Source organism: Tamandua tetradactyla, chromosome 6 (genome assembly GCF_023851605.1).
Source record: "Tamandua tetradactyla isolate mTamTet1 chromosome 6, mTamTet1.pri, whole genome shotgun sequence".
Lineage (NCBI taxonomy): Eukaryota > Metazoa > Chordata > Mammalia > Pilosa > Myrmecophagidae > Tamandua > Tamandua tetradactyla.
This window is the reverse complement of record NC_135332.1, coordinates 104,848,652-104,865,930: the sequence shown is the minus strand read 5'-3', so window position 1 is coordinate 104,865,930 and position 17,279 is coordinate 104,848,652. Positions and strand designations below refer to the sequence as shown.

At 37.6% G+C, this 17,279-nt stretch overlaps 1 protein-coding gene across 8 annotated transcripts in view; it reads left to right on the top strand.

The window, feature by feature from the left end:
* ASPH (aspartate beta-hydroxylase) overlaps positions 1 to 17,279 on the top strand; it is a 272,195-nt gene that overhangs the window by 190,712 nt on the left and 64,204 nt on the right. For all 8 annotated transcript variants that reach the window (XM_077166854.1, XM_077166851.1, XM_077166849.1 and 5 more), the window contains 3 exons: positions 5,298 to 5,396; positions 7,891 to 7,980; positions 13,748 to 13,885. In XM_077166854.1, the coding sequence (XP_077022969.1) occupies positions 5,298 to 5,396; positions 7,891 to 7,980; positions 13,748 to 13,885 (327 nt within the window). The remainder of the gene's footprint in view (positions 1 to 5,297; positions 5,397 to 7,890; positions 7,981 to 13,747; positions 13,886 to 17,279) is intronic.

Here is a 17,279-nt window from a genome sequence, read left to right as displayed (position 1 = left end):
CATAAGTTATATTAGGAAATGCACTAGTCAAAATATAAATTTTGTACCAAATTAACATTTTTTGCTTTAATCTCACATGTAAGTTAAAGTTTTAAAATATTATATAATGGATATTTTAATAGATAAAGTCTAAGTTACAAGTAACTGCAAAATCTAGAAAACTGACTCCATAAGGCAGTGGGGAAATTTAACTCATACAGAATAAACAGTGGGACAGTAAAGTTTGAGGCTGGAGAAAGATAGCACCCCTATAAAAGAAAAATGAACACATTTACTTGTTATTCTTTAATGTAGGCCCGGGGGTCAGGGATTTCAGGCTGGTGCAGTTTACATCAAAATGCTACCACTCAGTGACAGCCAGTGATTGCTTCTGTGTTTAGAATGTTGTAAAGTACGGCGATGACACACTGTCCAGGAAAAGGGTCTAATCTCAAAGTGGCGATTTCTCTTCGTACCTGCCGCTGGCGCTTGACATAAAACCATTGTATATGAGCCGTTGTCTTTTTCAGACCTTGTCATAACTTTAGTATTTTCTGAGAGAGCAGAAATGAGACCTTGGTTGTTTACAGCATCGCTGACATCTGCATGGAGTGGGTTGACCATACAAGGTTGAAGATGTGCGCTGTCCACCTAAGCTTCTGTTCAGGTCATAATATAGCTCCGTCTGGGGCACTGTATCTGCTAATGGCCAGACATAACCCAAACTTCCCTGTTTTGCAAAGTTTGGCTAAGGGGATCATCATGCATTTTAGTGCAGGACTGGATGGATCTAAGAGTTGCCAAGCTTTATCAGACAAGTCCATGGCCCATTCCTCATTTTTCTGCCACTGTCAGAGGCCACAGAGATGGAATGGTATGTTTTTTTCTCTGCCCCCCCCCCCCCCCTGCTTCCCTTCAGCAAAATACAATCAAGTGTTGACTGAGTGCTGAATACATTCTGAGGTTAGGGAAGGATCTGAAATCAGTCCAGTTTCTCCAGCCCACTATGGATTTGTCGCTCCTCACCTTTGCAGAACCTTCCTTGAGTATATCCAGCCTTTTTACCTGACACGAAATCTCAGATATGTGAAATACTGTAAATGTTTATGTCAAAAAATGAAATTTCTCTGCAGTCCTTTATACATTTGAAATCATAATCCCAAATGATTAAGAATAACAGGGTGCAGAGTGTCCAAAATATTACCAAATTGCACCAGTAAGTCTTGTCATTGCTTTTGTTGTTTAAAGAAGCAGCAATAGACTGAAAATATGTGCAGGGTTTGTGTTTCTTTCCTCTCTCACTTACAAGTGCACGAGCTTAGAGCTCCTGAGTGCTGAGATTTTCTCTCCTTAACCAAGGCTTATGATGTATTTATGTCTTAGAAGGATCATAGGATCTTTTTTACTGCTTATAGTCAAAGATAATTTTATTAAAATTTCGTGGTTTTCTTCCTGTTGATTTTTATTTTTTTAGGTTCATTTACAAGAATCATTAAGGACCTGGGTTCGTTTCCCAGTGCCTGCCCATGCAAAAAAAAAAAAAAAAAAAAATCATTATGGGTCCCCTTTCTGCATTTTTGCTGCTTATAGTTTCAACAAGGAGACTGACTTGAGAATGGTTCGAAGTAGATGGCTCAGGTTTGGAGTTTTTCGAGGCTCCTCCTGTGTCCCCCCCACCTGACCCCCCACCCCACCCCCACTACCCAGGCCACCCATGGGCAAAAGCTGGGCTCATGCTTGACTCTTCCCTTACTCACTTCGTCAACACACATTTATTAACACCCCATATGCTATCTCAGGAGATGGTAGCTAATGGAAGAAACACAGAATGTGCCTTAATGGTGTTTACAATCTGGTAGTAAATGACTAATTTCTGCTAAATGTACCTTTTGAATATCTTTCAAATCTCTTCCTTTTTTTTATCCCAGGCACTCATCAGCTTTTGAGTGAACTAAGACTCAATTTATCCTGCCCTGTCTTGCTCTTCCCGAACTTCTGTCAACATTAAAACACAAATCTGACCATCTGGACCACTCTCCAGTGGTTTCCCTGCATACAGCAGTGGTCTTCAAAAATTTGTGCTTATGTACCCTCCCAGTGAAAAAATGTTCCTGCAAATATCTGTGATGTGCATGTTTATGCATTTCTATATTAGATTTAAATACCCATAGAATATATACAATATAAATGTAGATGCCCCAAAATAAGTTTTTAAATACAGTGAAACGGCACATTCAAAATACCTTTTTTTTTTTTTGCATGGGCATGGCAGGCGAGAATTCTGCCACTGAGCCACTGTTGCACCACCCTCAAGATACTTTTCTAAGAAAAATTTTCACTCTCAAAAAATTAGGATTTAGTACGATCAATGTGAACTGTCATTTAAGGATATATGTTTTGTTTTATTCTAGTAATGTGTCACTGGGGATAGAAAGTTGACTCTACCTTTTTTTTATCTTATGTGTGTCTCATGTTTGTGTGCATGGGCCGAGAGAAGCAGAGACGGGGAGAGGAGAGAGAGGGTCTATGCAATATTATTAGCATTATTCTCAATTGGGGTTTCTCATCATTTTCAGGGGTTTAGATAATATACTCTGCACATCCTCTTAAGCAGCCACAGTAAACTGTAGTACATTCAGGAAACTAAAGAAACAAACAAGGGAAGGCAGCGCCGTCCACTGCTCCGGGTACTTAACCTTCCCACCTCCCTCGGGACAGCCTAAGTGCCAGATGGAACCCATAGCTGACATGCAGACAAAAGGAGAACCCCAAAGGCTGGCACCCTATTCAATATTGTATTTCAGAGACAAATACAAGCAGAAATCTTCATAATTTCTCTCTTCTACCCAGTGAATTAACTTACAGATGATGTTGTAAGATAACTCTGTTGTGATTTGGCTCCTGCCTGCTGCTCTAATCTCATGTCCCATCTCATTTTACTTTTTACTTTAGCAACACTCCCTTTTGTTGCTCCAGGCGCACAATGCCTTTTCACTCATCTTTTCCTTTGCCTGGAATGCTTCTTCCCCTACTGTCTCCATCTTCCCTTTCATTATTGAACTCCTATTTAACTCTAAACACCTTTTAGACTTTGTCCATGTCCACCTGACAGTGAGGTAGATCCCCCTTCTCTGTACCCTATGCATACCTTGTGCCTATTCCTATGGTTTTACATATCATGTCACTTTATCATTGTCTGTTGAGGCTCTGTCTCCCTGACTTGATTGAGAGCCCCCTAGAAAAGAAAGCATAGCTCATCCATGTTTATATGTCCAAGAGCCTAGAAGAGTCCTGGGTGTTCTAAAAAGTCCATTAAGTGAATGGGTTTATTAATTAATCGAGGTGATGACTGTGTACCTGCAATAAAAAGAGATGTCATCTGTTTAGCTGCAGTAATTGTAGTAATGATTACATTGTTATATGCTGACAGAAGCACTATTGGGTTCAATTCCATTCAGTCCCAGAATTATTTATAGAGCTCCTACTGAGAGATTAGCTCTGTGACAGGTGCTGTAGGAGACACAAGAAGCAGAGTCTGAACTTTCAGAGACCTATTTAGGGAGAAGCCAGCATGTACCCATTTATTCATTTATTACAGCTTCATTGAGGGACTGCTATGTGCTGGCACTGTTCTAGGCACTGGAGTCCAGCAGTGAGCAGAACATACAAAATCCTGAAGAGCTTAGATTTTCATGGGAAAAGTGAAAAACATGATAGGTCAGATTGTGACGAGTGCTGTGAAGAAAAAGAAGTGAGGATATAGAGGTTAGATGTATTTGGTGATGGGGCTGGGGGTCTGTTTTGCATCAGTGTCAGTGGTCATGGGTAAGACGTCTCAGCGATGGTAGCATCTGAGCAAGGACTTCTCCAGGTGAGGGAGTGAGCCATTTGGATTTCTGGGGAAGTGTTTGAGGCAAAGGAGTGCAGAGATCCCCAGGGAAGGTGTTTGACTGTGGAGCAGCAGGGGGTTCAGGGTGCCTCCAAGGAGTGGTTGGGGAGGAGGGAGGAGAGAAAGCCAGCGCGATGAAGAGTCCAGGTCCACCTAAGGGTCTTGCCTTTTTCTCTCGGTGAAGTGGACTCAAGGGAGATTTTGAATGGAGGATGGGTAGGGTGGGGGGATGATCTGATCTATGACATGTGAGTTCCCCTTGGGCCCTGGGGAAGAGTAGACTGCTGGAAGCATAGATGGATGAGGTGCAGAGAGCAGGCTGCTAGGAGGCGAGTGCAGGAATGGAGGGGAGAGGCGGTGTGACCTGGATCAGTGCCCGAGTGAAGGTGGTGACAGGAGGTAGGATTCTGAATTTACTTGGAAGGTGGTGGTGGCAGGATTTGTCAATGGATGAGATGCATGACTTAATGCAAGCCTGTGTTAAAAGTGCTAAGGTATAGGCAAGCGTGCGCCATGTGGGTTCACCCAAAGCGTAGAGTCCCTTTTTCATGCACACTTGCTCCTTTGGGAACCAGATCCCATGCTGGCTGCCACTTCCCTCTCCTACTCAGGCTCAGAGATGAAGAGACAGGATTATCATCTTTTCGCCACATGCACCCAGCTCATACTCTGTTCGTCATCTTGTGCATTCCATTCCAGTGTCCATAAAACGTCGACATTAGTTTGTCGAAGCAGCTTCAAAAGTTCAAAGTTGTTGTTTTGATTTTACTTTGCTAATATTTAATTTAGAGGTATTCTACATACTTTATCTCTATTCATAACAAATGCACATAATAATAAATGATGTGATTTTTATGAAATATTTGCCTGTTTTTTTTTTCACAGAATATTGGAGGTGCTCATCACTTTATTCTCAGTACTTAAAACAATGTGGGCACTCTGTAGATTCACTCATTCAGTCATTTCGTTGAATGAATGGATGGTGATTTTATAAATGCAGATCAAAATTTTCTCTTTATTAAGGCACTGTATAAAGCATATATACACAGCAATATATATCACCATTCAGAATTTTCTTCAAGGATAGCAAACTTAAAGCAGTTTTTCTTTTGCTCACCAAAAAAAATACTGAAGTCATACCAGTGGACAGATTGGCTGATTTGCGTTGTGAAAGCAATATTTTAAAGGTTATTGTCATTTAATTCATGTCTTCATTCTTGAGGAACCAATGTATAAATATGAAAGCATTCTGAGTTGAGGGGAAATGGGGCTATTTAACCCCTAGCGATTTTGCAGTGAGACAGAATGCTTGTAATGTTTTAAGCTGTAACGTCATAATGCCATCCAAGTACCGGCAAAGCTAATTAAAATTTCTTTCGACAGTAATTTGTAGTCAATCACAATGCGCCCTTGTTTCCTTTGAACTTAGGTTCTGAACGTGACACCTAATGACGGCTTTGCTAAAGTGCATTACGGCTTCATCCTGAAGGCGCAGAACAAGATTGCTGAGAGTATTCCCTATTTAAAGGTAACTGCTGTGGCCCTCCCTCTTTTTCCATCTTCCGACGCATTTGGATGCCCTGATCGTGCACTGTGGGTTGATTGGCTCTTGCTACTGGGTCTTTCCATTATCAACGCGCCCACCCTCTAACCATAACATCTGCATTCAGTGTGGGCCCCTCACCGCAGCTGAGAGGATGGTATTCAGAAATACCACAGAGTGAGCAGGAGTATTTGGAAGACCATGAAGAAATCCCTAAAACTGCAGTTATTAGTTGTTTTTTGAGGCAAAAAAGGAGAATTATTGATACAATATTTAAAAATATGGGCAATATACTAAATGTTCCTTTTAAAAATTAATTCTGCTTTGATTCTACTTGGAGCAGGGATTGTGCCTACCCACAGAAAGTAAATGAGGCATGCAGGCTGAACCGTACAGGTCAAACGTGAAATAGCCTGTCGGCTCAAGATATTCAAATGAAAACATGTTGTTAATTTTTTTCTCACATTTCTAATGTCCTTGTCAGTTCACCCAATCACATTGGGTCTAGCTCAAGGGTGCCCAATAAATTTTCTATGATGATGGAAATGTTCTTTATCCGTCCTGTCCAATAAGGGGACCACTAGCCACGTATGGTTGTTGCACCCCTGAAATGTGGCTAATGTGTCTGAGGAATTGAATTTTTAATTTTATTTAATTTTAATTTAAATAGCATAATGTGGCTAGCCATTACCCTGTTGGACAGTGTAGGTAGCTGATTGGTGGCTGCTGTATTAGTCAGAGTTCTCTAGGGAAACAGCTGGAGGTGATATCGGTAAATATTATGAGATTTTTATAAGAATTGACTCACACAGCTGTGGGGATGGGCAAGTCCACATTCCATAGGGCAGGCCACAAGCTGGAAACTCCAATTAAGGTTTTTGATGAATTCCTCAGGAGAAGCTGGCTGGTTGAAGTAGGTATGGAGGTTCTCTCTTCGAACTGCTGAAACCATCGTTTCTCCTTTTAAAGCCTCCAACTGATCAGATGAGACTTCTTTCGTTGCTGAAGGTGATCTCCTTTGTTGATTGTAGATGCAATCAGCCATAGATGCAATCAAATGACTGGTTATTGAAGTCCACGAAATACCCTCCTAGTAACAATCAGGCCAGTGCTTGCTTGACCAAACACCTGGACACCAAAAACCAGGCCACGTTGACACATGAATTTAACCATCACAGCTATGAACTTTTATGTTTCTAAGTAGAAGTAAATTAAAATTGTATCATCTCTCTCATTCACATGATTTAAATTAGAGATCCTAAAATAGCAACCCACTGGTTGTGAACAGCTTGTAGCCATGTTTTATTTGGTCACTGTTTTTTATAAACAATTTAATGACTTGCCTTATTTGAGGATTTAAGCATATTATATAAGAATGCACATTTCTGGTTTCTCTTAAAAAGTATCTGGACACCTTCCTGCACTTGGGGCTGAGCAGTCTGTCCTGGCTGTCCCTGGGCTGCCACAAAACTTTACATTCCCTGCCAGTACCTGTGGGCAGGTGACATCTCTGATTTCAAGTGTTCCACTTACATGACCTTTGACATAACAAGGGCCAAGCAGTACTCTCGCTGCCTCAGAGATGGGGAAACTGAGAGCAAAGGTTAGTTAAGGACATTGAATATAAGTCACTCAAGGGAGACTTCTCCCATTCCATCTTACCCCCTTCCAATGTGATTCAGGTAAGATTTCTTTCTAGTGAAAGATAGTGGACTTCTCGCAAAGAAACCTGAGAGGTGCAGACTTTTAAAAATAACTCCTTGACATTTAAATACTTGTGACTTTTGTCCTTTTCCTTTTCTAAATTCATTCTCTTGCTTTAATACTTTCTCCCTCTCTCTTTTGACTTAAATCTCAATTTTGTCCTGATTGAGAGAAGATCAGCTGTTTTAGAATAGAATTTGTTTAATAATAATTGCATTTTAAAAGATTCAGATTGGCTTTAATTCTGCTGTATGTTTTGTGAAAAGATTTTGTTTGAACATGAGGGCACATTTGTTTTGAGTGGAAAGAAATACTACTGCAATTCTGTCTCTGTCACTTCACACATCTTATGAGCAATTCAGCAGTTTAGTTCAGGAACAAAAAACCTCTAAATGACTTATGGTTAGAACTGGAGAGCAAAATCAACATGATGATACCCAGTCAGAGAAATCCTTTGGGTGACTGAAAAATGATTGCTCCTGCAGAGAAGATTCTCAAAGTATCACACCAATTCTATGGCTTATTCCACTATTAATTAACGATAAACCTAGTGTTAAATTTAGCTCTGTGACCTCTTTTTGGTTTTGCATTGTGAATGCTGACCAGTAACCAAATTGCCAAACTTTGATAGTAAGGTGTGTTTTTCTTTTTCTTAGGTTTTCATCTGGTTGTATAGGATTAAATGTATCAGTGAATTAAATCTGGTATTTAATTATTTCACCAACACAACACTGACCTTTCCTTTTATTTCTCTTGTTTTTAATCTTTCCTACAGGAAGGGATAGAATCAGGTGATCCTGGCACTGATGATGGGCGATTTTATTTCCACCTGGGGGATGCTATGCAGAGGGCTGGGAACAAAGAGGTAATGGGTTTGTGTACTTCCCCTTCTCTTCAACAGAGGACAGAGTCAGCAAAAAATCATTTCTAGGAAAACGATACACTTAAAAAAATATTTTGAGCATAAGCATTTGAAGGTGGTGGTTTAAATGAACTATTTAAATGGTTATATGTAGACTTTTCAAAACAACCCGACAACTCATACTTACTCCTAAAAGAACTTTAGGGATTTGACCCCATAGGTCTTTCAAGAAATTAGTTAGGTAGTCACAAGTCACCTTGAAATGTATACGGGTGTATGTCTGAGTGCATGTACAGGAGAGATGTTGCCACTAAGAAGTATTTTTAAAGGTATGAAATGAAGAGATGTCAATACAACTGTTTAAATATTTTACAGTTTGCCTAGATTCATTTCCATTTTGTTTTGATATTTAAAAGTAGTTCTTTTCAGAATGAAGTCTTTACTCCACCATGTCCACTGATTCTAAGTTAACTATATCATTTACCTCCTGAAATACTTGATACTAAGTTTAAGATGAACGCTTGAGCCCCATAGTAACTTGACAGGTGCTGACACACAAAAAATGTAGTCGTTAAAGCAAGTACATGCTTTTTTTTTTTGCTGAGTATTACATTTTTCTGAATATAACATCAACTTCTTTAAACTAGCATTCAATCATTAATTCTGATATCATTGTGTACCATAAATTTAAAAACAATTTCACGATCCGTCATGATTTACTTGATGCTGATAGATGGTGAAGCCTTGCTTTCCTCTCCTGCGATGTCTCTTAGGCTGAGCTCCCTTTGGAGTCAGTGGGAAAAAGTGTAAAGTGAGACACTGAATGTTTATAACCTTTTCATTCTGTATGTGTAATACAGTGACAGCTAAGAGTAACACAGCTTTGAGTTTCTAAAATTAAGAACACAGAGTCTCCAGCACTTGTCATTTTCTGTTTTGTTGATAATGGCCATTCTACTCAAAGGACTTAAGGGCAAAGACACAAACGGACATTTGCACACCAATGTTTATAGCAGCGTTGTTTACAATTGCAAAGAGATGGAAACAGCCAAAATGTCCATCAACAGACGAGTGGCTAAACAAACTGTGGTATATACATACGATGGAATACTATGCAGCTTTAAGACAGGATAAACTTATGAAGCATGTAATAACATGGATGGACCTAAAGAACATTATGCTGAGTGAGTCTAGCCAAAAACTAAAGGACAAATACTGTATGATCCCACTGATGTGAACCGACATTCGAGAATAAACTTGGAATATGTCATTGGTAACAGAGTCCAGCAGGAGTTAGAAACAGGTTAAGATGATGGGTAATGGGAGCTGAAGGGATACAGACTGTGCAACAGGACTAGATAAAAAAAACTCAAAAATGGACAGCACAATAATACCTAATTGTAAAGTAATCATGTTAAAACACTGAATGAAGCTGCATCTGAGCTATAGGTTTTTTGTTTTTTTTTTTACTATTATTATTACTTTTATTTTTTTCTCTATATTAACATTCTATATCTTTTTCTGTTGTGTTGCTAGTTCTTCTAAACCGATGCACATGTACTAAGAAACGATGATCATGCATCTATGTGATGATGTTAAGAATTACTGATTGCATATGTAGAATGGTATGATTTCTAAATGTTGGGTTAATTTCTTTTTTTCCATTAATTAATAAAAAAAAAAAAGAACACAGAGTCTTTTGGACAATTGAGGGTTCAGAAAAGGGTAATTTGGACAAGGTAATTGCCATTGGGTGCATGAACCAATTTGGGATAATAGAGGTTTGGATAATTGACACTATTTTCTTTTTACTTGTCTATTTATCTGTATCTGTCCCCTTCCATACTACAAGTCAGTCAACCAAAATAGAGTAAGATGTTAAAGTGAAGAAAAAAAAAAGGGAGAAGAAATTGGTGATTAGTAATCATTTTGTGTTCTTCATTCTTTTAGATGTAAATGACCAGTAACCTCTTTTGAATGAGAAGGATAGGAGAGACTTTGCTGCAGTGTCTAACACTGAATAATGTTCATGGCTGATTGCTATAAATGTAATTGTCACTAATTAATTTATCTTTGAAGAATTCAGTGTCCGGGGCAAAGACAGATTAAAGAAGTCTGTGATTTATCTCACATCTTAGATGAAAACAGCCCTTCCTTCAAGGGCAAAGAATTCACTATACACTTGTCAAGGTCTTGGGATTTGAACCTATGGGGCTGTTCTACAAGCTTAATGATCATTAATATGCAAAAAAAAAAAAAAAGCACAGTTCTTGAATTTCAAAAGTTCACAAGCATTCACCCTTGGAGCAGAACAAACACAAGCCTTTAGAAAACCCAATTTTAGTATATTCTCAATATTATATGTGAAACTGCAAATTTACTGTCATGCCCCAAGCTTGCATATAGTGGAAAGCAGTGGTCCTTCATGTTCTAAGCAAGAAATTGAGCCTCAGATTTCAAAAGAGGATGGGTGCATCAGAAGCCCACCTGTACTCCAGAGGCTGACAATAAAATACCTTTTGAGGATGCTTTTTCTAACGGGTGTGCTAGTGTGGACACGAGGAAGGAGGAATTCAGTACAAGCAATTGATAGTCTTGCAGCGATTCAGGTTCAACTGTTCCCATTATTTCCCTAACGCCCCCATCTACATTTCTAGCTCTGGTCTACTTCCCCAAGTCCAGGGAACTTATTCCCTGCTTGGTGTCACCACAGGGATGGCATAGAAACAGCTCACTGTTGTCTTCCCTCCAAACTGCTTTTCCTCCTGGGTTCCCTCTCTCCTTTAATGATATTGCCAACTTCTCAGCCTCAAAATTTGGGTTATCTGTACTTCTTCACTGTCCTTCCATGGGCCCATCCTTGTGCTTACCTAGTGAGGGCCACCGTCTGGGGACTCGGCTTCCTCATGAAGGATGGTCCTCACTGTCTTTTGCCTCAATCTCATTATTTTTCTTGCTTGACTGGGGTTTTAATTCCAGCCTGCGTTGCCTTCCACCTCAGTGATGGCTATAAGAATCTGCTGCTCTGGTCTCTTGCATTGGTCAGACTGTTTTCCAGTCTCAGCCTCTGCTCAGTGAGCTCACAGTGCAAATTAAGACTAAAACCTTGTTTCCATGCCATGGCTGTCACAATCTTCCACAGGCAGGCTGCAGCCGGCTTTCGTCCCCAAACTGTGTCCCCCTCTTTCTCACTGAGCCCCACATATTCCATAGTGTAGGCAGACAAACTCCATCTGGAGGCACACATAACAGTCCCATTCCCCACACAAAGTCTGGCCTTTCTGAGCTGGAATGTTTTGACATGTACTATTTCTGTATGTGTCTGTGTGTGTATGTGTGTGTGCGTGTGTGTATGAAAGAGATCTATAGGTGGCAACAATTTGAAGAAAGTGTAGAAGATGTTGATATAAAGCACATTTAAGAAGATGTCTATTTTCATATTCCTGATTAGAGATATAAAAGGTAAACAGTAAAGAGGACATTTTCAGAGGATTCTAACTTGATCATTACTTTTCTAGCAATTTTGTTGAAGACGGTGTAGACATATGAATAAATAAATAAATGAATAAGCAATCAGGCTGAATTAATTGGGTCCCATATGTAATATATCATGTAAAATGTTTTCTAAAAATTTCTGAGAGATTGTTTATCAAGGTTTTCTTTCTCCTAAAAGTTGAATGACAAAGGAATGCAGAATTAAGAGTCCTGTTTCGTTCAGTTCAGCTTATTCTGAGTGTCAGGAAAGAACCTTATAGATGGGTCAAACACGCCATGATGTGTAAGTTAGGTGACTTGCCCAAGCTTTATGGGGGTGGGTGTTAAAGCCATCACTGAAATCTCAGACTCTTAACTCCCGTACCTGAGCTTTAAGGGTTGCTCTTTGGGTTTTCCTATAATAATTTTTTTTCTCTCATTATTGTAACAATAGGCTAGTCCTTACAATGAATTTCTAGTGATTCAGCAGTTAATGACTGTCAGATTTTCAAAACAATCATCTGTTGTAATTAATATCATTGTTCACTTTAATACCAGAAGGCATAGGAAACAAAATCCTAAATTGAACTTGGACAAAAATAACCAAGATAGTCAAATTAATTTCAAAGGTTAAAATTTCTTTTAATTAGAAAATAATTAGACATTATTGGTTCCTGGGTTTTAAGGAAGATACTTTATGACTATAACTACATGTTATATAAGAATAAAACATATAAGAATAATTAGTATATAAGTTCTTAATTTGATATACTATTGAGAAAGATAATTAAATAAGAAAGTAGTTCTTGTTAGTTTTTTTTTTAACGATACAAGGATGGAAGGAAAGGGGAACAAGTTGCAAAGAGATCGAGTTCAAGATACTTAAACTTTCTAGACCTCAGTTTCAATGTTTGTAAAATGGCAATATTTGTGGTTATGGCAGAGACCAATGAAACTACATATATGAGAGCAAATAGAACACTGCAAAGTATTATTGTAAACATGAGATGGTATTTGCCCTCAGCCTTCATTTTCTATTGAAAGAACTTTTGAAATAGGAATTTTAGACAACTTTTAAAAGTTAATATATGTATATATATAAATATATATATATTTATTATAAATTGTATATATTTATTTATATATGTATTTTTTTGCATGAAAAAAATATATACATATATATCTTTTTTTTTTGCATGAGCAAGCACCACGAATTGAACTCAGGTCTATGGCATAGCAGGCGAGAAATCTGCCATTGAGCCACCGTTGCCTGCCCTAAAAGTTAATATATTTTCACATCTAAAGTATACTTGAAGTTTTATGTTAGATATTCAAGTTGAAATTACCTGTTTTAATCAATAAAAATATATATTTGAAATCATTCTTCAAAAGTATTTCTTAGACCCAACGTGTAATAATGGAGGGGATAATAGTAAGTATACCACCAGAATCAGCTTCAGTTCTAAAGACAGTGGGGCATGCCTGGAGTGGGCAGCCTATGGAGTGGGCAGCTCTGAGAGCATGTGCTCAGGACACCCGTTACCTGAAGGAGGCATATGGAACAGCTAATTGTCCCCGAAAAAGCTGGTTGTCTTGAACACAAGTCATATCACATCATAGTTTTCTCAGAACCTTATGGCAGAAGAAATATTAGAGTCAAAAGTTCTCTTTAAAAAAGACTAATATGGGCTATCACTATATTTATTGCCAACTCAGAATAATGTTTCCTTTTTCTCTATTTAGGTTAATGGACTATTCACGCTCTGTCACTTGAGGGTAGCTTTCTTAAAAGTGGACATGGAAAGATGTGCTCCCCATTTTAGGACCTCAATTTGGTTAGTTGGCAGTAGCTCTAAAGAAATTATTAAAAATCATAATCCTTTCCTTTTAAAGGAAACATAAAGATAGAACTTAAGAAATTAGAGCTAAAATATAAATATATACACCTCTCTGTTATCTTAAATTATTTATACATTCAACACATAAGTCTTAAACTTTTTGCTAGGTAGACACCCTGGCAGAGACTGAAATGAATGAGGCATAAATTCTGCCTTCGGAGAGTTTACAGCCCAAGAGTGAAAATTAAATGCACACATTTATTTATAATCATAATAAAAACAAAAAACAATGAAATAGCAGTGTTTTAACCAACATAACAGGTTTGGGCACTCACCTGGCAAGTTCTTTATTTAAATGTCTCAAAGCAACACCTTATTTTTAGTATCTTTAATTTTTTAATTAGTAAACATGCTTAATTTAAATAAGAGTTTGGAGCTCAATCTCTCTGTTCCTTCAGGCATATAAATGGTACGAACTTGGGCACAAGAGAGGACATTTTGCATCTGTTTGGCAGCGATCACTCTACAATGTGAATGGACTCAAAGCTCAGCCATGGTGGACTACAAAAGAAACGGGCTATACAGATTTGGTAAAGGTAAGTGTTAGCTTAGGCAGCTTCTGAGTCCTACTCATTATCAGAGAATGCTTATCATGGAAAAGAACACCGAAGAGGGTGCAACTCTTATTTCCAGTGAAATTTGCAAAAGATATTTGGGAAAGAATCTTTTCATCTCCGACCAAAAGTTTGTTTAAGATGGGAAGAAGAAAATGTGTCTAGAATAGCGATTTTCAAACTTTTTGCCCTTATTATCCCTGTACGCTCTTAAAAAGTGTTGAGGCCCCCATGGAGCTTTTGTTTATGTGGATTAGATCTCTTGATATTTATTGTATTAGAAATTCAAGCTAAAAAAGAATGTTACATATTTATGAATTTGTTAAAAAAATGGTAACCCCATTACATGTTAACATATCTAACTTTCAAACAATTTAGTATTAAAACAAAAAAATGTGGTGAGAAGATTGGGATGTTTTCTGTTTTTACGAATCTCGCTAATGTCTGGCTTAATAGAGGAGAAGTAGAGTCTTACATCTGCTTCAGACATACAGTTACCCATCAGAGCAGGATGGTATGTAGCCTCTGGAAAATTCCACTGTGCCTGGGAGAGAATGAGAGTGAAAAGGGGCAAATGATATTTCTGTACAATTAAAAATTAATTTTCATTTGGTGCACCCCCTGAAAGCATTTAGGGACCCCCTGTGTGCCTCATCCACACTTTGAGAATCACTGATCCTGAGGCTAGGAAATATATTAGATATAATTACTTTTAGAAAATGTCATAACACATATGTAGCAAAGAAAAACTAAGTGATTCTAATAACTTAATGGCTTAAAAAAAATGAAGCTTTTATATTGGTAGATTAAATCCTACTGTGTGACAGTATACTTCGTGATTTGGGTAGAGGCTGATCTGAAGTTTACTTTTGCTTAGGGAAGCCCCATCTTCTTAAATACTTTAATAAAATGTGAATAAACTCATAGTCAGTAATATTTTTTCCCACTCAAAAGATGAATGGTGTCATCCATCTTATGGGTTCAGTGTACTTCAGTGATCTGGTCTAAGGATTGAACTCCCATTTATGAATTGTTTATATAAGAAAATATATTCTGATTTTCAGAAAACTGATTTTACTTCTGAGGCAAGGATAAACAAAATATTGATAATTCTATAAGCTGGGTAATAGATATATGGAGGTTTATTATTCTCTCTAACTTTATTATGTGTTTAAAAATTTTCATACTTTTTTTGTTAAAGCACATCTTCAATATAAGGTATCTATAGAATTTAAATATTTCATTGATTTATTTGGTCTGGGGTAAAAAGCTGTTTCAGTGTGGTTTCAATGTAATTACCATGTTTATTCTGCATTTAATTTTAAAAAAGCACAGTTTATAATCATAATCCCACCTTAAAGTAGGTTGCCATCATTTAGTCTTTGCATATTTTATAGATCAGAAAACCATGGAATGGTGACAATGACTGCATTTTTATTTTAAGAAGTTCCATGTTCATATCCAAAGCAGAAATAGTCCAGGAACAATATCTTCCTTGGCAAATTGACTACCTTTTGCACTGTCAGTGATTTACTCCTTTGTGACATTCCATCTTCCCTAGGATCTTATGACATTGGCTTCTTCTGAGGCTTCTCTACTGCCTAATCTTTTCTGTTGATCTCTTTGTGATGTTTCCCTCCCCCCACCACTGTACCTTTTAGGATGTTTCCAAATTCAAGTTACAGAAATACAACTTGAATCTAGCATACAGCAAAGAATTTTATTGACTCACATAACTGGAAGCGCAACAGTGGTGTCAACTTCAGTTATAGTATTGTCAGGGCTGGGGGATGGGTGTGGGTGTGGGGGAGACTACCTTCGTTCTACACTTTGTCCTTTGTCAGCTTTGTCCTTGTGCTGCCTCATTGCAAGGTAGCTGCCTGCAACAACTGGGCAACAGGTTTTATTATGGATACCCAGCAGGAGAAAGGGAGGGTGTGCTCTCTTTATTAATAGGGAACAAAAATTGTTCCTTCAGTCTGACTGAGCAAAATTAAGTCATATTTCCACTCTAGATTAGTCACTGACAAGGGGCTAGGATATTACCCTTAAACCAACGGACCAATCTCTGAAAGTATGAAAGGGTCAGCTTCCTCTAAGTTGCATGGATTATCTTGGGAAGGGCAGACACCAGAACAGAATCAAGGTTCTGTTAGGAAGGGGTCAGGGATGCAATGGATGTTGGGGACACGCAGCGTTCAGTACTCTGTTGAGTGGATGTGTGCTCTAACCCAAGCATTGTTCTCTGTTCTCCTTTTCTTGTCATTCATTTCCTAAGAAACTTTTCTACTTTAGTTCAACTGCTGCAGAAATTCCCACCAAAGTCATGCTCCCCAAACTGACTTCTCATTCTTTATTTTCCATCTCCTTCTGCATAGAGACATTAATATCCAGTATGAAAATTAATTCACCATGTAATCTCAGGGTTAATACTCCTTTAGAACTCTACATTTTTTATTAGTGATTCAACTTTACTCAAAATACCAGGTTTACCAATCTCTCTCTACCTCTTACCAGTGTCCTTTATTGTCTTCAGTTCAGCCAGTATCCCTTCTACCACTAGACCTTCCATCATGATAGTTCTTTTTGCTGGAACTTTCTTACCTCTTCCCCTTTACCTTCTCTGCTATCTGCTTCACAGTCAATTCCTATTTATTCTTTAGATGTTAGATAAGTTGCTATTTCTTCACTAAAGATAATTACATGGATAAATATAAAAGAAAGAACACATGTATTTTCTGTTACTATCTGATTTAAAAAAACAACTGCATAAAGCACTAATTATAAAACATTTATTGATGAACTTATATATGGATTTAATCAGTATGACAATAATAGTACAAAAGAGGGGGAGAATGAAGGTATATTGGAGCAAATTTCATATACGATTGAAAATAAAGTATTTAATTTTAATAAATACTTGAAATTACTATTAAACTGAATTGGATTGTTTTAAGTCAAGATGTTGTTTCTAATTCCCAGATTAATACTAAGAAAATAACTTTTAAAAATATAGTGAAAGAAACCACAAGGGGATTAAAAAGGTAGACTAGTAAATATCTATTTGGTAAAGTAAATGGAGGATTAGAAGAGCAAGAAAAGATTTAAGACAAAAATGGCAGCTATTACCTTAATATTAAGTACATTAAATATAAATGGATTAAATATTACAATCAAAAGGTAGAAAATGGCAGAATGGATTTAAAGAATGATTCAACTATATACTGTCTACAGGTGACACACTTTAGACTCAAAGACAAGTTGAAAGTAAAATGGTGGAAAAAGATATATCATGTCAATAGTAACCAAAAGAGAGGTGAAGCAGCTACACTAACATCAGATAAAACATATTTTAAGACAAAACTTGCTGCTAGAG